The sequence below is a fragment of the Zeus faber genome, assembly GCF_960531495.2.
Source record: "Zeus faber genome assembly, chromosome: 13".
Taxonomy (NCBI): domain Eukaryota; kingdom Metazoa; phylum Chordata; class Actinopteri; order Zeiformes; family Zeidae; genus Zeus; species Zeus faber.
Genome location: NC_137198.1, coordinates 28,934,733 through 28,947,298, shown reverse-complemented (window position 1 = coordinate 28,947,298; position 12,566 = coordinate 28,934,733). Strand labels below are relative to the sequence as shown.

Here is a 12,566-nt window from a genome sequence, read left to right as displayed (position 1 = left end):
TACATGGGATCGCAAAACTACTTAGTTACAGGTACAACTACTTAGAAATAGGTCCAATAAAATGATATTGTTGTATGTATTACAGTGAGTGTATGGCGGATGCAGGAGAACAAATGTGTGCGACAAGGAACTCAAATCATCAGACAAATCAACAGGGAAATTGTTTTGACTTAGATTTGCTGTTTGCTCAAGGTACCAACCTAAAATCCCTCATGATTTGAAAATACTTCGAATGGAATTGGAGCAAAAAAAGAATCTCAGATTGTGCATGTACGAACTTCCCACATGAAGTCATATTTAGTGTATTATCCTGCAGTCATTAAAGGATAGATGTGCACTTTAATCAAGGTATTTTTTATTTAAGATTTTCACAGTTTACAGAGATCACAGTTTGCATACAGCATTTATCCCCTGAACCCACCCATACCACCCACCCCTCAGACATGCACCAATGAAATAAAGCTAGTCATATTGCAAAATTATAGTTAAATTATATATTACTACCACTACTACTACTACTACTACTACTTTTATTATTATTATTATTATTATTGTTATTATTATTATTATTATTATTATTAATAATAATAATAATAATAATACAATTTTAAATGAAAAGAAGAGATATTACAGGGTTTATTATTATTGTTATTGTTATTGTTATTTTTATTATTATTATTATTATTAATAATAATAATAATAATAATAATAACATTTTAAATGAAAAGAAGAAATATTACATGGTTACATTCTTGGCTTCCATATTTTCACAAATGTCAGGAAATCTTATAGAATACCTTATCTTTTCCAGCTTGATACAGTATATTGCATAACCTCTGTGATCCATTGAGAGTAAGTAGGGGGAAGAGGGTCTTTCCACTTACAGTATAAAACACCTGGCTAACTGAGTGCAAAAGGCCAGCATGTTGCACTCTTAATTAATTAGTTGGAGATCCGGCGGTGCAACACCAAATAATGCAATATAAGGGGAGTGGTCAATTGGCTCTTAGATTTAAGGTAAAGTGTCAAATATCGATTGCAAATGATGTAGTCCTGGACACATTCCAAAACACAACACAAACTTGCAGGTGCTTGTTTGCAGCTATCACACGTATGATCCAAATCCATATCAAGATTCAAGATTCAAGAGGTTTATTTGTCATACATATACATACATTCATACATATATGCAGTGAAATGCCTTTGCAATGCACCCAGAGAGATTATGCACAATACTGGTCTAATCTAGAGAGATTATGAGGTGCCAATGATCGCCTAGACTGCTTCCAATTATTTACTGACTGCAGCAATGGGGTTGTTGCTAAAATAAGAGATGGGCTTTTCCAATGGGAGTTTGGAGCACAGTAACACTGGTAAGGAGGTCGGGCCAAATGATGAGCTCTCCAAAATAAACCATTTAGGGGCATCAGAATCTTTCATCCAGCATATCAACGTCCTAATGCTGGCTGCCCAATAGTAGTACAGAAAATTTGGAAGTGCCATACCACCCTGGGGGTCAAGGCCTTTTTCCGTAAAGGCAGGTTTTTTTGTTCCAGTTGAAGATTGATATAAAATATAAAAAAATAGGAAGAATTTGAAACAGGAGTAAAAATCTAGGTAACACATTCATCTAAATGTATTTATCCTTCCACACAGAGAGAGGGGAGCAAATCTCAACGTTCAATATCCTGTTTCAAACAAGATATCAAGGGCAGAAAGTTAGCCTCATAAAGGTCTTTGTGATTATGTGTTATCCATATTCCCAGATACTTGAACTTCTTTGTGCTAATTTTAAAGGGAGTTGAACTAAAGGAGGTGCTCTTTGCAGTTACATTAATTGGCATCAGCTCACTTTTTAGAAGGTTTGTTTTGTAGGTGGATATTTTGCCAAATTGACTTAATAAGTCTAGCAGTGCAGGAAGGCTTGTCAAAGGGTCAGATTTGTACAATAATAAATCATCCACATATAGCGACATATAGCGACTTTATACTCCCGGCCTCCATGACCAATTCCTTTGATATAAATATCCTGTCGCAGGGCTAGTGCCAGTGGTTCGATGGTGACAGCGAACAGGAGAGGAGACATTGGGCATTCCTGTCTTATTGCAATTTAAAGTAAGAGGATAGGTTATTGTTCCTATGCACAGAAGTCATTGGGGAAGAAATAGTCTTGACATAGGATATAAATCTTGGACCAAAACCAAACTTTTCATGTAAAAGAGGTAATCTCACTTCACTCAATCAAAAGCTTTTTCAGCATCAAGTGATTGTAAAATCTCTATAGTGTCGGATGTAGAGGGATTTCAAAGAATATTCAGAGGGCGCCTTGTATTAAAAAATGACTACCTGTTATTTATAAAGCTTGTTTGGTCTGTAGAAATCAGTGAGGAAAGGCACAATTCAAGATGTGAGCTTCAAGAGTACAAGAAGCTTTACATCTGTATTCAAGAGTCAAATTGGACAATATGAACCACATTGAAAGGAATTCTTGTCTCTCTTTAGAATAAGCAAAATGGTTGCGTCGTGCATAGTTGGGGAGGGATTGAGAGGAAAATCTCTGCAGTACAAATATCGTCTTCCAGCTCTGTGGCTAATTCTGGATCTATTCTGGGGATATCAAGATTGTGAAAAAAGTTATCTGAGGCAGACTTGTCGTCTGATGGCTCTGACATGTATAGGAAAGAGAAGTAATGATTAAAGCATGAATTTATTTTTAATTGATTGGTGTGCTTTGAACCTTGTTCATCACTCATTTCAGGTACTGTATATACTGATTGGCGGTCCTCTGAAGTAATTGATGCGGTAAAATCTTCCAGCCTTCTTCCGATGCTCATAGGAGCCGTGTTTAGATTTTAAAATACGATTCTCCGCTTGGCCTGTAGAGAAGATCGAATTCCATTTTTAGTGTGTTGCGTTGTTTGAGGACGTCATCCGTGGGTTAATGGATGTACACTATATCAGACTTCAAAATATCATCTGTCAACTGCCTCAGATATTCAGTTTCTGCTATCCTACACATTGCAGAGTATGAAGTAATCTGGATGGGTGTTGGTCTGTACTTGGCACCTATGGCCCAGGTTCTGCACTGTGTCTTACGCCTGGGCATGGGGGTGGGTTGTATGTGTGCACTTCAGGGTCAATTTGTGCCCTCTGTGACAGGTTTGTGCACCTCGGGTCATGCGTGAGTAAGTGTAATTCTGTGTGTTCTTGGCTTCTTTGTGGGTTGGAGGTTGTTCTGTGACTGCGGTGCATTGTGATTGGAGTGTTCTTGCAGCCGTGGGGTGTTTGTACTGCAGCACGGCTCGTGGGTGGCTGCGAGGCCTTTTCCGCTGCTTGGAGGCACTTTAATATAATTCTGACCTGATACACCAGAACTAATTGGGACCAATCACATGCACTCACCGGTGGACTCATCACACACCCACACTGCCAGCATCTGCTTTGAACACACTTCTGAACACCCTCCTGAGTACATACTTCTTGACTCTGTCGTCAGACACATGTTATTCTTGGTTTCTGTGTTTATATGTCTCACCTGTGGTGGTTCTTAATTGTTGATTGATCAACACACGGTTAGATCATTTTCCAAAGAGGGGGATTGGTGGCAGTCATGCATAGCAGAAATGTGCTCTTGTCAAAAAACTGGTCATTCAGAAGACAGCGTTATTGTAGGCAGTCTTTGATGATTAATAAAGACTTGGCTTGCAGGTTGAGAATTTGAACTCCCCTTGCAGATTAACGCTGTCTTGCATGCAATGGCATACAAATATCCTACTTATGCCCAGTCTGCTGACAGCACAGGTTAAAAAAAACAAACAAACGAAAAAAACTCCATACATCTCATACAAGGAAAAACAAGGATTTTTTTTTTTTTTAAACCTTTTAATTGCCTTGAAAAATATCGAAAACATTCATATTTATGTACTTTCATCCATATACATTGATATACTGTCCATCATATAAGACCATCAATTATTTGAAGCGTTTTAAGATTCTGTAGTATCACTGGAGTAACTCTACTTCTTCTTCAATCCTCTGTCAGACACCCTGTCACAACCTCTTTCGGCTGACTGTGTTTCAGGGAAGCTCTGTCCGGGTCCCAGCACCTGTCTGACCGTCATATTGACTCTGGAGTTCTGGATGTACCTGGAGCACACTTCCCAGTCCTTTGCCGTCACTAGCCCTGTGATGGTGCTCCCCTCCGGCGGTGGATAGTGGCGGATGAGGTCGTCGCTGTCGCTCAGGGTGGGTATGATGCGCGGCACAGCGTGATAGAGGAGGCGGCTGGGGCCTGACATCACCATTACGTCACCGCTGCGCATGTACATGGCCATGGGGGTGTCTTCTCTCCGAGTGCCGCCAAGGAGGAAGATGGCTGACTGGCCAAAACTGGTGATGGAATAAAAAATAAAATAAAAAACACGAAAAAAATCTTCTCCTTTCGGCTGCTCCCGTTAGGGGTCGCCCCAGCGGATCATCTGCCTCCAATACCTTCTGTTTTGCGCATCTTCCTCCCTTACACCAACCTCCTGCATGTCGTCCCTCACCACATCCATTAAACCTTCTCTTTGGCCTTCCTCTTTTCCTCTTGCCTGGCAGCTCCATCCTCAGCATCCTTCTCCCAAAGTAACTCTCATCTCTCCTACACACAAGTGTCCAAACCATCTCAATCTCGCCTCTCTCACTTTTCCACAGAACTGTCCAACCTGAGCCGTCCCTCTAACGTACTCATTCTTAATCCTGTCCATCCTTGTTACTCCCAATGAAAATCTTAACATCCTCAACTCTGCCACCTCCAGTTCAGCCTCCTGCCTTTTTGTCAGTGCCACCGCCTCTAAACCGTACGACATAGCTGGTCTCACTACCGTCCTGTAGACCTTCCCCTTCACTCTTGCTGGAACCCTTCTGTCACAGATCACTCTGGACACTCTTCTCCACCCACTCCACCCTGCCTGTACTCTCTTCTTCACCTCTCTCCCGCTGCTTTGGATGGTCGACCCCAAGTACTTGAACTCATCCGCCTTCTCCACCTCCACTCCTTGCATTCTCAGCTTTTCGCCACACTCCCTTCCATTCAGGCACATGTATTCTGTCTTACTCCTGCTGACTTTCATTCCTCTTCTCTTTAAAACCTCCACTTCTCCAGGCTCTCCTCAACCTGCTCCCTACTCTCGCTACAGATCAAAATATCATCCGTGAATATCATAGTGCACAGAGACTCCTGCCTGATTTTATCTGTCACGGAGACTCCTGCCTGATTTAATAAATTAAAAAAAAAGTTGTTTTTCCTCTGTGGAACATGACAAGAAGTGTTTCACCCCAATTGGAACATCAAACAAATTTTCAATCTCTATAGAATTTAACTATCCTTAAAATTATAGGTTTGCAACTTCCCAAACCTGGCCTTGTTGGTTCCCATGTTATCTCAATCTCTGTTTCAGTGCACAAATAAACTGAAACTATCGGCACTTTTGGTTACATTTGTGATAACATTAAAGACTAGAAACAGGAAGTTGCAGTTTCCTACTGGCAGCCTACTATTGCCAACTTGCTACTTTGGAGGTACTGCAGCAATTGAAAAATGTCCCTAAAAAAAAATTTGATATTACTGCTGTTCAGAACATTTTGAAACACATCAACATATGACTATTGTTACTGTATATTGTTTTTGAAAAGGGCATTTAAAAGGTTTCTTCTTGAAGGCTTAAATGTTTTTGGAATTTGGAATTGCAGTGAGAAGCAAGCTGGCGTTTCTCAATAGTAAAGTTCAGTGAGGTTGTGCTATGAACAGTTATTAATGATGGGAGCCAAAGTTCTAATCAGGTCGAGTAAAAAAATACCCAACCTATCTTTTAATCGTGATCAACTCATTTTATGATTCTAAAAGCCTTTCAAATATCGGCTTAATATCTCCTTGGCATTTGAATGGAAACATAGGATGGTGGAACCTAACATTTCTTTAAATGGTCGGCGTCAGTAATTGCAATGGGGGATGTACAGTATGTAATAGTCACGAGAGTTCTATGAATGACAGCATGTGGATAGTGATCTTCGGGCGTTGTGGCAGTGTGACCATCCCCTCACCTGAAGGACAGCAGTGGTCGTGTATGATCCAGCTCCGACTCATCCACGTGGATACCCAGAGACGAGTCCAAGCGGTAGTAGTTGAGGATTCCCGCTTGTGCGCTAAAGCCGGAAAAGCCGCAGGCGGCCGCTATATGTGAGGAGAGTGAGTGAAGGTCGGCGGGGAATGGTGTCTGACTATCTGACGAATAAGTCTGATCAGCCGGAAGGGGGGGGGGGGGGGGGGGGGGAAACAAAAAAACCCACATATATTATGCGATTATGCGATTTTTAACCCTTTGAAGCAACGTTTTTTTTTTACCTGTAGGGATTATTCCGGCATTACAAAATGAAATTCAAGTACTATTTTTTCCATTTTCAAGGACTTCACACAAAACAAATACAATCAATTTTCAATTTGATCTTTATTAATTAAAATATGATCCTAATATTGTCTAATATTTACATTACTAATTTCATTGTCATTTATTATAAAATTGTATATTTACAACCATTGTGGATTAAATGTACATTTGCCTGGCATAATTAATGTCCTTAAATAAATGTTTTTATTACATTATCATTTAATAACAGAGCCAGTGGGAGTATCACATCAATTATCACGTTGTTTTCAAGGACTTTTCAAGCACTTCATGACAAAAGGGGCTATTTTCAAGGTACTCTAGAACTTTCTGAGAACAAAGTTCAAGCACCTGGTAAGAACCCTGTGCCTATTGTAATTATTTCAAATTACTAATATATATATAAACAATTTAAAAGGTTTACCTTTGTATCCCAATTATAGTGATAGCCCAGGGTCACCCAGCGAAGCTTCTCCAATAGAGTCTTGGGACCTCTCTTACCGGAAGGTTGACACCTGTCAGACATCAAGAAACGTTGCGTTATTCATCAAAGTGATTTGGATTGGATGCAGGTTTGCCTGCTTTGCCATTTATAGTAAAATATAACTTAATATTAATAATAATATTGTTGTGGCAGTTTCGGCACCACACACCACCCAAGTGGCGTGTTCAGGGACCTCCGGCACAGAGACACAGATGACAGGGGGTTGATAACACCAGTTTATTGTAAAGATGAGGCTAGATGGAATTAACCAGGAGCAGATGGAACATGTCATGACAGGGCTCCTATTGTGTGTGGATGGGGTTTTTAAACCTGATGCTCATTAGCCCAACCAACGACCAGCAGGTGTGGCCGATCAAGCCATCCCATCCATCACAATTGTGTCCGTGGTAGTAGCCTCTGAAGGTGGAGGTGTGGGTATGTCTGTGTGTTACAGTCTTTGATGTGTGCGTACGTGCGGGTTCACAGATCCTCTAATCTGTTCTGTGGTCGGGCAGTGAGGGGTGTGACGGAGGCCATAGTTCTGGGAAAGAAGCTGTTCCTCAGTCTGTAGTGCGGGATCTTGTTGTCCTGAACCGTTTGCCGGACGGCAGCGGTTTAAACAGGGATTGGCAGGGGTGTGCGGTGTTCTTGATAATGCTGCTAGCATTCTTCCTCAGGCAACTGGCATAGATGGTGTCCAGGTTTGGGAGCTCCATCACGACAAAGCACTGGGTTGCCTCCTCCTGACAATGCAGGTGCTGTCGCTCACTGGCTGTGCAGCTGGCATACCACACAGTTAGTAAGGATTCTCTCGATGGTGCTTTTTATAGAAATTTAGCAGCAGTTTCTGTGGGAGCTGGGCCTGTTTACTCCAAGGAACTTTAGGTATTCCAAGCTTTCCACTCAGGGGTTTAGTGCAGCGTATATGGAGTTATACGCGTAGACCCAATTCTAAATCCCCTCGGATGTGCATCATTCAGTAGTGTCCTGCAATAGACATGCGCATGTGCAGTTCGTTTGACATCTACGTGGAAATGCACAGGGTTACACTGCCTTTCTGCGTGAATGTACATTATGAATGGAGACTATGTATAATTAATTACGTGTGTGCTTTGTGGAAAGAACAATGCGTGTCCACATCACTTCAACTCAAAACTTTTGAGTGCTCGCTTAAAAAATAGCAGCAGCTTCTTAACTTTGCGAGGCTTTAATTTTAATAAAAGTTCTAGCGCTTCTAAGTGATGGGAGACACCTGGGCTTGTATATCTTCACCAAACAAAAGAGCAGGAGACTTTTTATTTTTCAGTGTAACACCAAGAAGGACCGGCCTCTGTGGGTGATGTACTGCATTGTTGTGGTTATAACCGGTGTGCGGACACTAGCCTAGAGGTCTTTACGGGTCCCAAAATTCCAAGCCGGGACATTTGTCCTGAGATCGGATTAGAACAAATCATTAAAAATGAATACCAGTGCCCCTCTTTCCCGAGGAGATACTAAAATGTGGACCCGAACCAGTTACGGGTGCCGGGTCGGGTGAAGTTTTTTGGCTTAAGGAGTTATATGTAAGCGCATGCATTTATGCTACCTTGCGCGTGTATGTATATTCTGCGGCACCCCTCAAAGAAAATACGTTCCAGTGCGAAACAATGTTTCCTTAAAAACATCTTTACATGAACAGTGGCTTATCGTGTAGTTGTCTTGACCTATAGTCTGTGAGCCAGTATTGATTGATTGTTCTTCTGCAGCAAATGTTAATTCCATAATGATCCTTACTCCCTGAAGTCAAGCAGCGGAAGTTAAGTGACAGTTTTCTAATACTACTAGGCAATTTTTGGGTTAACTAAATATGCAAGAGTAGTCACATGTCACTGTTTATAACACAGGGCATTTATATTTTGCTGAATGGACCACTTAAAAAAAAACTTCTAAGTGAGTATACCCTCTTCTCCCAGCACTACACCATTGTTTCTATTGCTTCTCCATGTATGTGGAGAAGGAAGTGGACTCTCGCCTTTGTTCTCCTGACATCAATAACCATCTCCTTTGTCTTAGAGGTGTCTTACAGGTTGTTTTCTTTACACCACTCAATGTTCCACGTCAAGCATGTAGGCCATTTCTTCATTTTCTAAAATCTAATATCACTATTGTGGGGTGGTCTGCAAATTTAATTACGGAGTTGGAGGTGTGGATTGGGGTATAATCATGGGTGAACAGTGTGAAGAGCATAGAGCTCAGCAAACAGCCTGGGGTTCCTGTGTTTAGGATGACAGTGGAGGAGGTGTGGTTACCAATTCTGACTTGCTGTGGTCGGTCTGTGAGGAAGTCCATGACCCATGCGCACAGCGAAGAACCAAGACCCAGGTTATCCAGTTTGCTGACGAGTTTGTGGGGGATGACAGTGTTAAATGCAGAGCTAATGTGATGGCATCCTCTGTGGAGCAGTTTGCCAAGTAGGCAAACTGGTGTTTACCCAGATCAGGTGGGATGATGGTTCTGATGTGTGAAAGCACAAGTTTCTGTAAGCACTTCATGGCTATGGGTGTTAGCCCCACTTGGCGATAGCCATTTAGACACTTCACAGATGTTTCTTCTGGCACTGGAATGATGGTGGAAGATTTCAGGCATGGCTGAACAGCAGCTTGCTGTTATTAGAGGTTGAACATTTTAGTAAACACCTCTGTAAGCTGATCGGCACGTGCATTCAGTACCCGGCTGGGGTCCTACCGCCTTGCTCGCATTTACTTTCTTCACGGTGGTCTCACCTGGTGGTGCTGTAGAACAAGTGTCGCCTCTCCGGCAGTTGAGTTGATGAGTGGAGCAGATCCCTCTCTCTGTTGAAGTGGGGGGAAAAAAGAACTGCTACAGGACATCAAGGCAATTTGGCGTCATCACTGGGCAGCAGATTGGTGGTTTTGTCAATGTCAGTACCTTGATGCCGTTCCACATGCTGCAGGGGTTATCAAATCGATGCGCTGTTTGTATTTGTGCTTTGCTTCCCTGATACCTCTCTTGAGTTTCCCCCCTGCTTCACTGTAGGATTGTTTGTCACTAGACCTGAACGCTGCATCCCACTCCTTGAGTAATGTCCTCAAGTTGCTATTTATCCATGTTTTTTGGTTAGGAAACACCTTTATTGTCCTCTATGTTAACACATTTTCTGTGCATAAGTTTATGTATCCTAGGAATGATTCAGCATATTCCTCAAGGTCCGTTCCTTCTGCAAACAAATCCCAGTCTGTTATAAAAGCAGTCTTGCAGCATTGAGGTGGCTTCCTCAGACCACACTTGTACTGTCCTAATAGCTGGCTTTGTTCTGCAGATCTGTGGTCTGTATACTGGGATTAGAATTAGGGAAATATGGTGTGATTGTCCTAGATGTGAAGATGGGGTTGCCAAATATGGGCAGTAGTGTTTACCCACCATGGCCGTGGCTGTGCACCAGCTGTTGTTTACGTAGACAGTCCTCCCTCCTCTGCTCTTCCCGGAGTCCCTCATCCGGTCTGAACTGTAAACAGAGCAGCTGGCTAGCTCGTTAGCAGCATCTGGAATGTTGTAGTTCAGCCAGGTCTCTGTGATGATCTTCATACAGTGAGGTGTAGTTCTCACTCTGATCTCATCCATCTTGTTGGTGAGAGACCTAGAGTTGGCAAGCAATAGACTTGGAAGTGCCTCGTTAGCCTTTAGCCCTTGCACGTAGCCCGGCTCGCATTCCTCGCTTCTATTTCCTCTCCCTCCGCTGCCTGCACCATTTTCCTGGTGGGAGGGCAATTCCGAAGGGCTCTGGGGTGCATAGGATTTTCGAGGGGATGAACGTTGCTTCCAATCCGAAAGCTGTATGGAGATCTCTGATGAAAAATATTTGTGATTTATCATATGCGTTAAAGGCAACTACTTTAGAAAATGGACTTACTAAGAGGTGAGAAAAAAGAGAGCCGAGCTGCTGCGTTTGCACACACTGCCATCTTGGAATATATCCTGAAAAAATGACCCCCCCGCCCCCCCTCTACCTTTCTCTGCATCGCTCTCTGGAGGAGTCTCTGGAGGCTAGTTTTTCTTCCTTGTCTATTTTGTCACTTCTTGCAGCATTGGGTAGCTGCTTGTCCTTCAAAATGCTGTTGTCATTTTCAGACAATGTTGTTGTCAGCACAGGATAGGTCAAGTCCATGAGAAAATGAATGCATTTTACCCCGAGGTTTGGAACACAAACACCAGGGGGAGCGCTTTCACTTTCTCTCCCTATTGGCTTGCAAGTCACACATACACACACACTAACACACATGGTGCTCTGTGTGAAGGGCGTGTGTGGGGCGACACAGGGCAAGCATCCCTACATTCAGTCTCCATCACTCTGTGAAACTGGTTTAGTTTCATTCATGATGTTATTCTCAGTAGTGGAATTACTCTGTATGGGGCTTTGTGACAGAAAATACAGAACAAATCTTGTTCCATATCGATTCAATAAAGAAGACAACAATTTATTCTCCATTCAGTCAGGAGGAGGGGAAGGGAGATTGTGTCACCTGAGTGCATCCGCGCTCTTGCCCCAGATGTCCTCCGTCTCGCCAGGAGGCATGTGCAAGTCCAGGTTGCACACATTGGGCTTCTGAGGGTAGCTTTTCAGACACTGACGCACCCAGACGGGCTGGGAGCCGGGGGCAAATGGGTTGGATATGAAGACGAACCCTGAAAGAGGATAGGGGAATAGGAGGGTTGAACCTGACATGACAGCGTAACTCTGTACACACAACATTGTACCCAGACGTTCTGGTAATGATTCAAGTGTACTTCCAATTTTTTTTTTTTTTTATCTTACTTGGTCCCTGGAAAAATTGAGGTATAGTTTTACAAGACCAGAAAAGTTTACTTAATTTTGACAATTAAATCAAGCAAAAAAATAAATAAAATAAAATCATACCTTATAAATTCAAAGGTTATTGATGACTATTTAATGACTTTTAAGCACTGAATACCCGTGAAGGACTGAAAACTGACAAGACCTTTTTTGAAAGGAGTTTTTTGTTTGATTACCTGGATAACCCTGCAGGCCAAAGGCTCTCCACTCTCGAACGGGTCGGAGACCCACCTCTCTTGCCTCACCATCACTCACTGAAGTAGGGTCTAGTTCAGTTGACACAACCTATCACTCACAGCACATACACAGATATTAATCTAGTGAAAACATGCTTTTGTATACTTTCATAACTTTTGTATTTGTCTCTCACCTTGTCGCTTACTGGACCACTCGAGAAGTCAACGACCTTGCTAAAGTCGGGGGGGGGTTGCCTTCGCTTGTAAAACTTAAAGATTTTTCTAAATGCGTCTTCTCCATAGTCGACCACGGAGGCCGCCATCTTGCCCATGGCTCCCGTGACCTTTCAACTCACGAAAGCGCTGCTTTCCTCTAAAACTCGGAAATCTGCATTTCCGAGCGATCGGGTACTCCCCACTTCCGAGTTAGATGCCATCGAGTGCCACTTTTCGGGAAAATTGGACGCCCGCAATATATATGCGTGGCTGTGACGGCAGATCTGTTGTCCCGGTTAACTTGGACTAGAAATTCTAACTTGTAATCCCGACTTCGGTTTTCCGAGTTCCACCTTGAATGGAATGCAGCTTAATAAACACAAATAATGCGTCTCTATCTATTAAACCGACAA

The 12,566-nt window shown here is 42.6% G+C and overlaps 1 protein-coding gene across 1 annotated transcript; it reads right to left on the bottom strand.

Moving 5' to 3' along the window:
- Positions 1–3,873: 3,873 nt before the first annotated feature.
- alkbh1 (alkB homolog 1, histone H2A dioxygenase) lies at positions 3,874–12,549 on the bottom strand. The gene is made up of 6 exons (XM_080011875.1): positions 12,132–12,549; positions 11,938–12,046; positions 11,430–11,592; positions 6,850–6,940; positions 6,085–6,278; positions 3,874–4,389 (listed from the first exon to the last, which is right to left on the bottom strand). The coding sequence occupies exons 1-6, from the start codon at positions 12,267–12,269 to the stop codon at positions 4,017–4,019; spliced, it is 1,068 nt and encodes a 355-aa protein (XP_079868001.1). The 5' UTR covers positions 12,270–12,549; the 3' UTR covers positions 3,874–4,016.
- Between the last annotated feature and the right edge of the window lie 17 nt (positions 12,550–12,566).

What these genes read in the sequence shown, in the direction of transcription:
- alkbh1 (XM_080011875.1), bottom strand. Translation starts at nt 12,269, where the DNA reads ATGGGCAAGATGGCGGCCTCCGTGGTCGACTATGGAGAAGACGCATTT. An exon ending in ACTATAATTGGGATACAAAG is followed by an intron (nt 6,279 to 6,849) that starts GTAAACCTTTTA and finishes CCGGCTGATCAG; the next exon opens with ACTTATTCGTCAGATAGTCA. An exon ending in CGACCACTGCTGTCCTTCAG is followed by an intron (nt 4,390 to 6,084) that starts GTGAGGGGATGG and finishes TTCCATCACCAG; the next exon opens with TTTTGGCCAGTCAGCCATCT.